This window comes from Taudactylus pleione, unplaced genomic scaffold (assembly GCF_031769625.1).
Source record: "Taudactylus pleione unplaced genomic scaffold, aTauple2 ptg000707l, whole genome shotgun sequence".
NCBI classification, from domain to species: Eukaryota; Metazoa; Chordata; class Amphibia; order Anura; family Myobatrachidae; genus Taudactylus; species Taudactylus pleione.
Genome location: NW_028285109.1, coordinates 13,810,144 through 13,824,441, shown reverse-complemented (window position 1 = coordinate 13,824,441; position 14,298 = coordinate 13,810,144). Strand labels below are relative to the sequence as shown.

General features: G+C 39.3%; 1 protein-coding gene across 6 annotated transcripts in view; it reads left to right on the top strand.

Annotated features, from left to right (window-relative positions):
• FMN1 (formin 1) overlaps positions 1-14,298 on the top strand; it is a 294,798-nt gene that overhangs the window by 237,815 nt on the left and 42,685 nt on the right. For all 6 annotated transcript variants that reach the window (XM_088456500.1, XM_088456499.1, XM_088456502.1 and 3 more), the window contains 2 exons: positions 3,071-3,130; positions 3,303-3,423. In XM_088456500.1, coding sequence (XP_088312626.1) covers positions 3,071-3,130; positions 3,303-3,423 — 181 coding nt within the window. The remainder of the gene's footprint in view (positions 1-3,070; positions 3,131-3,302; positions 3,424-14,298) is intronic.

The following is a 14,298-nucleotide window of genomic DNA, read 5'->3' as shown; positions in this document are numbered from 1 at the left end:
TTCTAAAGGATGATGACCTGTCGACATTTTGGTGTCTATTATGAAGGCCAACTCTGTAACCGTTGACAATGTTACTGTAATCTATATAGGAAATAGCCTAACTCTCCCCGGGGGGTGCCTAACCCTAATCTCCTCCTGGGAGTGCCTAAACCTAACCCCCCCAATCCCCGGGGAAACTGCAATACTTACCGGGGTCCGGACTTTCGGGATTCCGGCGTTTGGGATGCCGACACCGGTATATCCTGATCTCCTTCGGGATATCGGCATTTTGCCTGGCGCCGGCATCCGAATTTTGGCGGCTGGCATCCCGTCCGCCGGCAATTTAACTACATCCCCACTATACGATGCAACAAATGATGTAACAGTCGTCCTAATTTCACTAAATCCCAGACCACACAATATAGCGTGTACACACTATGTAATCTTCTCAACGACGGTACGATATATATCGTGTCCGGGGGATTGTATCCAAATGAATCATTTCTCCTGTACACCATGTGCTGTCGTGCATACACACTACACGATGTGCATCACATTTCACATCGCATTGTCCCATCTGATGTGCAGAACAGCAGATGGGACGATGCGATGAACGACGGGTTGGGCATACACACTATACTGTGTATGCGCAATAATCTATACAATGAGTACAATGTATTGTTCTAAACCACGGAACAATATATTGGACGATACATCTTATAGTATGTACCCAGCTTTAGAGTAAAGCAGAATTAGAATGCAAGAATCCAGATCTGTACAACAGTATACTCATCTGACAACATAAGGAATAATGTCTCCTCTCTTCCCTGTTGCTAGGTCCATTTCTCTGCTCTTTGTACCACTGGTCTCTCTTCTTGTGTTTTACCCACAGGCGATTAGAGCATTACTCATAAGTACAGATACAGTATAGTAACAGAATCACTGAAAACAAAGTTACTTCCCAGACATAACAAATAAATTAGTATAATATAATGGTGCATACACACGGTCAGATTTTTCCTTCAGATCTGAACGATAACGATTTAAAAATCGTTCAGTTGTTCATATCCTGAAGGAAAATCTGACATATCTGACATGCCTGAACGATGGACGATGAACGATGCGCGTTCCCGTTTGTCAACTAACGATATCTGACATCTGATGTGTTTGCAGTCAGACTTGGACGATTCCATTCATTTTAATGCAGTCAAAAATCGTTCAAATCGTTCAAAACTTTGGTAAAATCGTTCAATCATTCAATCGTTCATCTGACAAATCTGACCGTGTGTATGCTCCATTAGTCTCTGATTATTTTCATTGTTTAACTATTAGTCCCGTAATTGCACCTATTTCAGCTGTAATAACCAGTTTGTGCATAGTAATTAGACTGTGACATATTCTTCTTTTGATGCGCTCACATCTAATGCTTGCAGTCAAATAATCTACAGCGATTTTGTCTATGCAGATTAAGTAACCCTAATTATTAGTCTCCTCTTGTCAAGGATCTGTAAATACAAAGCCTTTTTATATATATTTTATCACCCTAGTGACAGTACTTGTAGTAACGCTCTTTCATTTAATGTACTTAATGCATCTCCTTAATTTTCCACTTTTATGGACATTATTGTATATCTTTCTCTCCATTTCCTGTAATGAATGTACATCCAGATGTTATTTCATGGTGTTTCAATCTATGGACTATATTTATCTTACAGAGTGAGGTGTGCACTATCTAGCTGTTGTAAGTTATTGCTAATTATGGATTTTATAGTCATGAGAGAGCGCCTATTTAAGATTGTCATTTATTGTAAACTTAACTAATGCCGCAAGTAATAAAGTAGGATATTTGTCTAACCTATACTAAAAGCTAAACATTTAGAGGGGAATTCAGTTAGCCGCGGTACTTTACTGCCGGCGAATTGATCGCCAGGCTAATTCAATTAGCCCCAAAGACCGCACTTATCAGGGGGCGTGGTCTAATCAAGGGAGGTGTGACCTAATTTTGGGAGGCGTGGCCACGCCCTTTCTTAGGGAAAAAAACAACAGTGCCGTGCGAGCTGAGGACAGGAGTGCAATCAGGGTGATGGCTCCCCCACACCCCAGCACAGGGAGAGGAGACTGCTGCTGCTCAGTGGCAGCAGCCTCCCTGGTCCCACTGTTGGGCTGCCAACTGGGAAGGGGGCAACAGGGGAGAGAGGGTGGCTGGCTGGTGACTGCGTCAGACGCTCCAAGAAGTCCGGGGCCAGGTAATTTCCCCTGTCCCCTAATCCCCCGACCCCCCCGCCTCACGGCACCCCTGCTCATCGGGCATTTCGTTCAGGAGCTTAGCAGGCTCTGAAAAAAAATGCCCGATAACACCAGCGCCTGCCCGAAAACAGATAAGTTCACGGATCCTATGTGTATTCACCCGAAAACAGATATTTTTTCAATTGACTTACCTGAAGCGTTTTTATTCACCCAAAAAAAGTGTCTAATTGAATTCCCCCCCTTAGTGTACAAAGTCACATAACGTGATTTTGCACATTATTTTACAGACTACAGATGTGTCCAGATACCCGTATTCTCAAATGGCACCAAATAGCCATGTATGGCGTGCCAAGAAAAATGTGACTTCGCTATGCCATTCTTCTTTTTTACTCAGTAGTTGCTAAATATGTGTCTTTCGCTCTGCTAATGTGAGGTCTGCTTACCCTGTAAACCATTAGTGGATTTGCTTACTTACAGCAATGTGAAAAATACTCTAATCTGTTAAAAAAGGTAAAGAGGGGCCATGCCATACATTCCGCCACACAGTATTGTGTGATTTACACTGACGCAGTTGCTGTAAGAAATGCAAATCCTAAGTCCCTAGTCCAAGTCTGTTCGTATACTGCTGTGGTGTGAAAAATACGACCTGCGATGTGAAAATGATGGAAAAATGTGATAGTAATCAATGGCGTGGCGTCTAAAGTAACGCCAAGCATCTCACGCCAAATAGAGCAAACCTGCTAGGTGATTAGTGATACGCAGCTGTACAAGCACAATGTTTAGGAACGGACAAAATTATAACCTTCAGTGTTACTGATGTGTAATCTGTTTCTTGTATCTCCAGGATAATGGCATCACCCTTGTTGATTACGTGGTCCGTTATTACCTTCAACACTTTGACATGGTGAGGCAATTGTTAAAATGCTTTAATAAGATAATTTTCCTCCACTTGCTTCACACAATTTTAGCACTTGACCCATATTGCCTTACGTCATTGTCAATCTCTGCAATAAAACACATTTTTAGAATCAACCTTTATTTGCTACTTGTGCTGAGTTCTAGCTGTCTTTTAATAGGATGGAGGGACAGAGAAGAGCGCCTTCCCGTTGCTGGAACCTCAGGATTTCTTCCTGGCTGCACAGGTGAAATTTGAGGATCTTGAAAAAGATTTACGGAAACTGCATAAAGATCTTGAAGGTAAAGTGGTGATGGGTTAATTTGCCAAATGTGCCTTAAGCACCGCTCTGGATTGAAACAATTAGCTACAGATATAGAGGTGCTCTCCTCGTTCCTTTTTGATAGTCTGCAGTGGTCTTTTGGAGAACTATGATACAATCTTGGGGAATATAAATAGTTAGTAGACCTATGACTTGCTCGAATGTGATCAGAAACCTTTTTTTTTTTTTTTTTTTTTTTAATCTTGCAACTCCAATCCCACATATCTGTAGCTGTGTTAAATATTTGAAATTTTGAATTGAATGCATTACAATACGAATTTAATATTTTTTAAAATAAACTAACCATTGCTGGGAAATTAATAAGCAAAAGAATATCCAGCCTTGGATCTGAAGCCACCAGAGATTACTTCTACAGCTTGAGTTAAAAATAATGGATATTTTATTTCTGAGCAATATGAAATGATAACGATAGCGTAAACAACATGGATACTCAGTTAATATATGATGTGTGTAGCAATAATAAAACTGAACTTGAGGGTGGGAGGTTTCGTACCCATGGTCGCCAAATCTGTGGGAAATGGTCTTCAAACATGCAAGAATTTCTCTCTTGTCATCTGTAAGGCCATGTGTTTAACTCCACGGAGCCTCCTTGTTTAATAAGAGAAATACTTCTCCCCGTGATTGTGTAACAGCAACTTAACAGCTCAGAGGAAAGAATTTTCTATTGGTAAAAAGGTTTTTTTGGAAGGGAAGCACAGAACCAAGATTAGAGATTGCGTTTTAACGCTGGAACATAAAATAAACAGTTTAAAAGCTCTGTTTATGCTTTGACGGGTATGTTTGCGGCTGAAAGATCAAAGACTGCTGCACTAACAACTGCGCACATACTATGCTCAAATGGTATGACTGGGAAACACTTTTGATTTGTAAATGATGTATTGCTGCAGTAACTAATTTTTTTTTGTCAAGTTTTGATTTAATATACTCTTTACACTGTGTGGCCACCACCTAACCCCCACCCCCAGCACCACCATCACACACACAAACACACTATTGTGACAGCAGTGGTGTCTACACAGTGACTGTGTGGCCAGTGTGAAGCCTTATAACAGGTATCTTCTCTCATATACTCACTCTCTGGAGCCTGAAGGGTATTGCAGGACACACTTGTTATAATATCTGCTGTGATATTGAACAATGGGCCTCAGTCACAGAAGGTGTGCTTTCAGAATTCCATTCCCGAATAATAATGATTGGATATTTTTTGGGATATGTTGGTACCTGCATATTTGTTGGCCTGTTTCAGCATGTGTGGAATAATGCTACACCAACTTATATTTGTGGCCAAATTGGATTATGGAGACTGGAGTGTGTCTGTCTTATAAAGGTTTATCCTGGTATGAATGTTTGCAAGACTTGCTGTGTACGATAATGATGGCCATTTTATGTGTATAATAATTGAGGTAATCTGTTGGCTATGATGTGCTATGTTATGCTGCTGTATGTATGTATGCATACTTTTTAAAGATTTATTTAAAAAAAAAATTATAATAGCGATTTTTCAGAGGAGAAAGTTCTGCTTATGCATTCAGGAGAGAAGAGGTAACATTGATTTTGAGATTTCTTTCTTAATTATAAAATTTTCAAATATTCGGTTTAACGAGTTATAAATTTTGGTTACGGTTTGTAACCAGTAAAAGAGGCTGGCGATACACTCACTGATCCTGCGATCAGTTTGGCCAGAAGCGTGGATGGCTGAATTGGTTAAGAAATGGCCTATCAGGGTCTCCGCTTATTTACAGCAGCACTGAGGGACGGATAGTGAAGGTCACATAACCAGGATGATAGCGGTCACTTTCCAATCACATTTATTACACAAGGAGATGGCATTCTCAGGCAGCAAGTTTTAGGAGGTGCAAACTGAGGGCATTTAATGTACAAAAAAAATAAAATAAAATGCTCTTGCTTCATAAGTCTATTTATATTCATTATATTTGTGTTAGGTCTAATAATGCTTAAAATTAAAAAAAATATTTTTAAACTGAACCCAGCTCATACACAAATGTTTATGGTAGTTTGCATTACTGGGGTGCTTGATTTCACTTGATGTACAGTGGAACTGCCTAAAAAAACACTGGAAAATGGAATATACTTGATTTGAAAGTAGCTAATACAGTGGTAACATCCAGAAGATTTGGAGGCGTTTTCAACCCGCAATTCATAGTCAGCGGCTACAAGCTGCCAAATATACTACTCCCTGCTTTGGAGGTTAGATTGAAACTCGATGGCAATGCCCGGCGATTTATAAATGGCAAAACCACCGCATCCATGTCGCCAATCAAATGGTGAGTTCTCCAAATACACTTTTAATGAAGGCAATTACTAAATTGTTGAAGGAGGAAAATAACATAATACTCTAATGGGACAATATTATTTTATTAATATAATTTGGTGCAAATATAATATTTAATTTGAGAGAGATATTATTTAATAGTTATAATAATTGTGGCAATACTAATTGTTAATTGCTGTAAAAAAAAAATGGGGGGGGGGACACATTTTTTATATATAATATATATATATATATATATATATATATTATGTATGTATGTGTGTTACACCAATTAACAATTTAATAAGTAATATTTCTTTCAATCAAATGAAACCTATTATATTAATAAGATATTATTACCCCCATAAGCATAGTATTGGTGGTATTCACCTCCCTCCTCCTCCATCAATACATAGGTATTGCCTTCATTAAAAGTGTATTCCAAGTCCTCAGTTTCTGATTGGCTACATAAGTCACACAGCATACTGCTACAGCTATCTCTCTCAAGTCACAACCGCTTGTATTGTTTGGTGGGTTTATGCCAGTAGTTTTCAAAACTGACGCTTGATAAATCTGGCAGTTTCTAGTCTATTCTAATGGGAAATCAGGAAAGCAATGCTAATGGGAAATCAGACAGCAATTTGTAAACTTTCATATTTCTGGCAGTTTTTTCCTATGGTTTTCCCTTTAGTAAATCCGCCCTTTAGTGAATTTCCTTCAATATGAAGTTTTGGTTTTAAGCCTGGATCTTGTAGTGCCAGTCTTATCAGTCTAATAAGTGCATTTTTACAGATTTTTAAATATCACTGTATGGCACTTTGGGCTCCCTATAAATAAATAAAAGTCAATAATAAATATATCAGCTACCCATTAATTTGTTTACTCCACAATTTTGTGTAATATTTCATTTGAATTTCAGTGTTAAAATATCAGGTTTTAATTTTATTTTTTTTAGAATAATTGTTGATTCGGAGACTGAAAGCTCATTAGTTTATTTTTCTAATTTATTCAGTCAGACAGGCTGACTAATATAAACAAGGGTACAGAAGACTGAGGATATTCATACCACATTCTCCTCTAACACAATTAATGTATCTCTGGCAACACACAACTCAAAATCTTGTCTGTTTGTCTAAGATATTTAGTATAATGTTGTTCATCTTTGAACTTGTTAAAGGTTTATGCTTCAGTAGCCCAATGTCTGTACAAAGAACAAGATTAAATTTAAAGGCTTACTTGATCTTCCAAGACTTGGCAGGTTTGTTTGCATAACCTATACCCCATTTGTCCTCCTTATGTTTCCTGACCCCTTCTCTGAAAGGTTGCCCCAACATGATATCAGACTGATCCCCAGTGCTCCATCTAACTAATGGTTCTGGCTGCCACTCTTAATTAGGGTTCCACACTACTAATTACTACCGTTCATTAACATAGGTCACTTGGATTATAATAAACAAGGCTAAATGACTTTCACTCACACTTCTTAGCATGGCACTGTGAATTGCTATATATTAAGTTTTTTTCTTTTTTATTATGGAAGACCGAGAACTAATAGGGACAATTAGGATTTAGGGTCTCATACTGTACTTTAAAATGACTATAGCTCAACAGAAAAATGTCCAAAAGTGTACTGTAAATGTGTTCTGTACGGCTTGAATAAAAGATGATGGTGAAGCTGAGATCCACTCTTTCAAAATAGCTTTACAGGGTGCTGCACTAATGGAAAGTAGCAGTCCTCTGCCCACCTTCAATACCCATACATTACCAGGCATGAGGCCAAATATAGCCCACTCTACCATTAAAGGACTGTGATCTTCTGCACAACGCTTAACCTGTAGCCAAGATCCTCTAATTTAAGGACAGAGCTAAAAACAATTATATAGATCACCATAACTTTCTCCACATCTATAGCAGCTATAAGAAGAGTATCATCCCATGAGGAGCTTCCTGTGTGGTGAGAGGTATGCTCGGTGAAAGGGAGCAGTGTAAGAGGATGTGGTAATACATAGCTGTTATTACTGGTAATAGACTTGGCTTGTCACAATAAAAATGTGGAGGTTTAGCAATGGAGTTTTAAACTACCTGCCTGGTAAATTATCTGGTAAATACACCAAATAATGCATTTTTTCTCCTAGATCTGTTTAAATTCAATGGCACAAAGCTTATTTAATTTTCCAAATAAAAAACGTTAAGCGTTAGTGTCAACATCATGGACCCATTTGAAATTAGTTCAAAGAAACAAGTGAATGTGAGATCATGCATGGCTTAATTTTAGGAAAGCAAATTAACGAGCTGAAGGAATATGTATAACTCATAGACTGGAACAATATAACTCCAAATAAAAAGAGGGCCTTCTCTTATTAAAAATGGTTGGTCCAACCCAGATAAGAGCACACCCTGTTCATATGTGGCAAGATATTTATTTTATGTAATTACTGTTACTTTTAGAAATTATTCTCAAGCAAGTAAATGTCAGTTTTTTTTGTTTGTTTTTTTGCTTATTAGTTTTGAATCTCTGTGCAGACACTAACGGGTAAATTTACTAAGCAAGTTGCCATTTATTGGCCTGTTTAGGCAGGAATATTAAAATGGCAATACTATTCAATGCAGAACACGCCGAGAAGTGGGTGGTTTGCAAGCTGCGGCATAGTAAATTGTCCCCTAAATATCATTTGTTGATGTATTCTGTTTGGCACAAGTCCCCTAGACACTAGACCACAGTATTCGATAATTACTGATAACAAGATGAAGAGAGAAAAGCGCGGTCTATAATGATTCCAGCTAAATCTATTTTTTTCATAGCAGATAATCCATGCTAAAAAAAAAAGTGTTATTCCCTGGTACAGACCGAATTTCATTGTAGAGTAGAGGGATGTCATTTGTAATACATAGAGAGGAAGAATAATTGACTGTTAAATAGTCCTCTCGAAATCCTACATTGCTCACTTACTGCCCGAAATTATTAGAGAGAGACTATCCGATAGTAGGGGAGGTCTGATGGACATGTAGTGATGTCTGGGGGCACGAGGGGCAGTTTCATAGCACATGTGGAGTTCTGAGTGTACCTGGGAGCTGTCTGTGGCAAGCAGGTGTCTGAGGCTACGTGGACCTATTATGGGGCAAGTGAAGAGGTACTTTGGGATGAATAGTGTGTCTGTTACAAGTTCATTTTCAGGTTGTTTCTTCATTCTTTTTTTTTTTTTTTTTAAGCTACTGTATGGGTGATATGCAGCCCTGCTGACGGACAAAGTGCTGCACTTACTGCCTTTGAGGTGTGTCTGGTTGTCCATCAGTGGTCTGAAGCTTAAAGCATTAATTATTGTGTGGATCTGTAATAGACCTGTAGACGCATTTGTTCCGTTGAGGTCATTTGCTTGGATTTTTCTATTGTTTGTTATTCAAAGCGTGAAGTGTTGCAGTTATGTTATATTTGGCGTAAAGTTACAATTTAGATAAATGGATTGATGTAAAACCTTTTCTTGCAAGTGGTTTAGTGAAAAATGAAGTGATCATTGCTTTACTATCGTTAGCCATTGATCACTACACAGTTGGCTTATAAAACAGCTGTAGATTGGTGTGGTAACACTTCCTAGGATATTCATCCTAATTGGGCTAATGAAGTTCTGGCACTCTGTCACTTTGCAAGAGTCTAACAAAGAGTGACTATTGGCTTTATCTCTGGATAAATAAGCCCCATTCTCTCCTGGCCCCCAGGCATAATCTGAAACATTGCTCCCCTACAGTAAAAGCTTATTTTGTACAAATCAAGTTAGGTTCACAAATCAATCCCAGATCTTTCAGTTTTGCAGAGCTAGAAACATGGCTCCAGGTTATTTTGTAGACATGTTTGTTGTTTCAATTGGCCTGAGCTGCTTTGGTTATTATTAAGGCAATTAACAAACTCCTTGACCGAGGAGTATTTAATATCAGCTGTTCAACGCCCGTTATCTGCAGCCTACGACCTGACATAACATTGCACTATAAAACATTTCAGCAGAACCACGTCACCCTGGCAATTAGGACTCCATTTAAGATAGGTGTTTAGGAATATAGAGCACTTGACACCATCATCTGTTGGGATTGCATCTGAACTAAATTGGAAAGGAGGTTATCCGATTAATGCATATAACTTGCGGGTAGAAGTATACACACAGTGCATAAATAATGGTCTCTACTTATGGGTTGGGTACGGGATGCCAGCACTCAGGATCTCAACGTCGGCATCTAATTTTAAAGAAACAAATTTCCCATCAATAAATTTTTGAGTATAATGCAGAATATTTATGGGGATACAGAAAAAAGGAAAACATACATAAAATAAATTATAAGGGAGTGACAGTACATTCAAAGACATTAAAAAAAAAATGAAAACCGTAAGTACCAAAATGGATAATAAAACTAGGTGTTTTGATCCACCTGTGGAAGCTCATTCAGATCAAAAGGAGAGGCACCTCAAGGGATTGGAGAGAATAGTGATAGGGGTGCAACCCTTCCATCTGTAACATAAAGATGCCAAGGATGCCGTTTCACAATAGGGGATGAAGTGGCCGTAGAGTAATCAACCTCCCTCGTCTCCATTTCAAAATGGGATTGTGTTTTAGTTATAACTTTGGCAAATGGGGGAGGGGAAGGGGATTTCCAATGCTGAGCTATAGTGGCTTTGGCAGATATCAGAATGTGGCCGAGAACATAAGTCAGATTTGGGAACGGAGATTGGATACCAGTGGAGAAGGGCGAGGGAGGGATCTAGAGTAAAAGTGAGACCCAGGACATCTTTAATAAGAGTAAATACTTCATCCCAGAAGGGGCGTAATAAAGGGCAGTCCCAGAAGACATGGAAAATAGAGCCTTCAGAGTGACATAGACGCCAACAGAACTTTGAGACTGCAGGCCAGATTTTATGTAATATAGAGGGTATCAAATATAATCTATTTAAAAGTTTTACATACATTTCAATATGATTAGTACATTTAGATAGGGAGAAGGTAGAGAGGTAAATAGTCTCCCATTGTGAGAAGGTGAAAGTACGTTGAAGATCTGTTTCCCACCGGAGTTGGGCTTGGGATTTAACTATCGGAGCTATAGGAGATAGTAGGGAATACAAGCAAGATATCGCCACACTAGAGGAGGGGTTAATAAATGTACTCAGAATTTGGTTGGCGGAGTCTGGAATACTGTAGGGCTGGTATTCATCAAAGCATACCAATGTGTAAATTGGTGATAGTAAAACCAGGCTGGGGTTCCTAATGGATACTTAGTGCAGAGGTCTAAGGAAAACAAAATCTGCTGGGACTCAATACCCAAAGTCATCCAGTAGGACATATTAAGACTAGGTAAAACTTTGTTCAATGCCTGAAGGGAAATATTTCTAGTGGGCAGGGTAAAATCAAAATGGGCCGGGAGATTATAATCCCAAACTTTTAAAGTATCCGAGATTGCTTTAGGGAATAGGGGGAATTGTGGTTGCAGCCTATGGGGTATCCATAAAAGGTCAGAAAGAGGAAATTGCCGGAGGAGAGCATGTTCCAGATCTACCCAAGGTTTAACAGAAACCAGTCGCATATTTGAGACAGAAGGGTTCTATGGCCAGCACATATATTAGTGTGGAAAGGGGACACCCCTGTCTGGTGCCATTGGAGATTGAGAAGGGTGAGGAGAGAAACCTGTTGCTAAAAACACGAGCAGAGGGATCAGAATAAAGGGCATTAATGGACCGGAGAATGTCACCCCAGAATCCATACCTGTATAATAGCTGGCGCATATAGTCCCAGTGGAGCCGGTCGAACGCCTTCTCAGCGTCAAGAGATAGAAGGAGGCATTGTAATTTATTGAACGACACCCATTCAACCAAATCTAAAACCCTCTGGGTATTATCGGGAGCCTGGCGTCCGTGAACAAAACCCACCTGGTCGGGGTGTATCAGCCGGGGAAGTAATGGGTTTAAGCAGTTAGCTATCAATTTAGCAAAAAATTTTACGTCCGTGTTAAGGAGCGCAATGGGTCTATAATTTTTAATTCTCAGAGGGATCTTTACCAGGTTTCGGAATGGTGACTATTTGTGCTTCTACCATTTCGGGTGGAAAAGATGCGTTATCAGAAGCTTCTGTAAACAAATTTAAAAGAATTGGGGAAAGGGCTTCAGTAAATACATAATAAAAAGAGTTTGAAAAGCCGTCAAGGGCCGGGAGCTTTGCCCTTGGGTAATTTCTGAATTACTTCCTGAATTTCGTTCAAAGACCAAGGGGCATTCAGGGATCGCCAGGCCATCCGCGTCTAGAGAAGGAAAAGATAAATTGTCTAAAAAAGAGGAGATAACAGTAGTCGAAGGTTGGGGGATTGAAGCATCCTCACGTAAATTCTATAATTTCGCATAGTAGTCCGAAAATAGATTAGCAATGTCAAGGGGATTAAGGCATTTCGAACCAGAGGGGGTTAAAACACATTTAATTCTATTGCGAGCTTGATGACCACGCAGCTTACGTGTTAAAAGACAGGAGGCTTTGTTACCGGCCGTATAAAATTTATGTCTAAGACGAGTAAAAGCTGCTTGCGTACGAGACACAATACTCTAGTGGGGTGGAGCTGATTCTGGGACCGTAGGGTAGATTCCAGACCATTCACGAGAGTGCGCCTTAAATTGAGCTCCTTTTTGGATGGAGGTACCACGGAGAACTGCTTTTAAGGCACACCAATGTGTGAAAACAGATGTATCAGTAGGAGAATTAGTCTGTATATATAATTTAAGAGAATCAGTAAGAGCCTTCAGAGTCTCAGGATCTTTTAATTGGTACTCAGGAAGACGCCAGGGACGCTTGGTAGAAAATTGATGGCCTATATCCCAAATCCATAAAACAGGCGCACGGTCAGACCAAGTAATAGGGAGGATTTTAACCCTTTTATTAGATTGTAGAATTCTTTTATCTAAAAGGACAAAATCAATTCTAGAGTAACTATTATGGACTGAGGGAAAAAAAGGTATAGTCTCTCTCGTCTGGTAGGTAAGTACGCCAAGCGTCATACAAATCGTACTCCGCCAATAATTTCTTAAAGGCCAATGAAGGGCCCATATCACGAGGGGAAGAAGAATGGCCCTGGGGAGAGGATCTGTCTAGTTTAGGGTCGAGGCCTAAATTAAAGTCACCCAGCAAATTAAGTGCTCCTTGCTGAACTTTAGATATTTCCTCAAAAGCGTCTCGTAAAAAGGGGACCTGTTGGGAATTAGGGGCATAGAGAGAAACCATAGTGACAAGAGTCTCCTCAATTTTCCCAATAAGCATGAGGAACCTGCCGTTCTCATCTTCTATTTCTCTATGAAACCAACGCTGGCATCTTAACAGGGTTAGGATACTGACACCTGTCTGTCAGTATCCCAGCCATCTTCCTAACCCTACGTCCCTGCTGCCTAAACCTAACCCCCCTCCCCACACCCTAAACCTAACCCTTCCCCCTTAGTGCCTATCTCTAATCCTCCCCCTCGTGCCTAAACACTAACCCTTGAATTTATCATCGGGATGCTGGCACCAGGATTCTGACAGGTGTTGGGATTCCGGCTCCGGCGACTGTCTGTATTGTGACTGCATCCCCTTCATATATCTGACCACGGACTGATATAAATGATAATTTAAAAAACATTTTTAAATGTTCTGCGCTCAGTGTAAAAATAGCAGCTCAATAAAGATTAAAGTATTGGTTTGTGTAAATGAGCCCTTGAAATAGAAATATAATAATCATGTAAACATAAAATAATTGATTCAATGTTTATAGTCTTTTTAGACTAGTTAGAACAACAATGATACAGTCCCAGTATATGACTGCAAATGGAACAGTCCCTGGTGCTGGTCTCCGCCTAAGCTATCCCTACCTTACCACCGGTGGTATTACCTGTGTATCTTCTCCAAACGATCGCTTGTGCTTCCATTGCCTCCCTGCGGATGTAATAGCTGCGGCGCTGGGAGATGACGTCAGACACCGGCCACTTCACGGACCTATCAGTGAAAATACTGTTCGGTCTGGTCCTGTAGCAGCCCACTCTGCTTCACCTCCAACGGGTTTGGGACGGCTTCTGGTCGTTTTCAAGGATGGGGGTGGTACTTCCAATTGGCATATATATTTATATATTTGCCGAAAATCAGGATTTTTGTCACTAAGCACATATAATAAGTTAATAACGAAGTTAAAATCAGTTTGATTATTATGTCAAATATTAGTGTAATAAGTATGAATATAAATATAATAAAATGTGTATGTAAAATATATAAAAATATGTGTATAAAAGAGTTTTAAAATTATTTATAAAAAGGCATTTAATTCTATATCTCTATTAAGCCCATTTGGTTCCAAGGTCTTAAGGAGGAAAATCCATTTTGTTTTGTTCTTCTTTAATAAGTTGATTTTATCCTCTCCTCTCCAACTTGGGCTGATTTTTTGGATACTTAGGAATTTGATATATATTATCGATTCCTGCCTGTCTATACCTTCTAAAATTGTCCCTATTTAGCGTTATGAGTCGCACAAGAAATAAATGCTTTTAGACTCTGAGTGGTTCCAAAGCACAAACCTTAT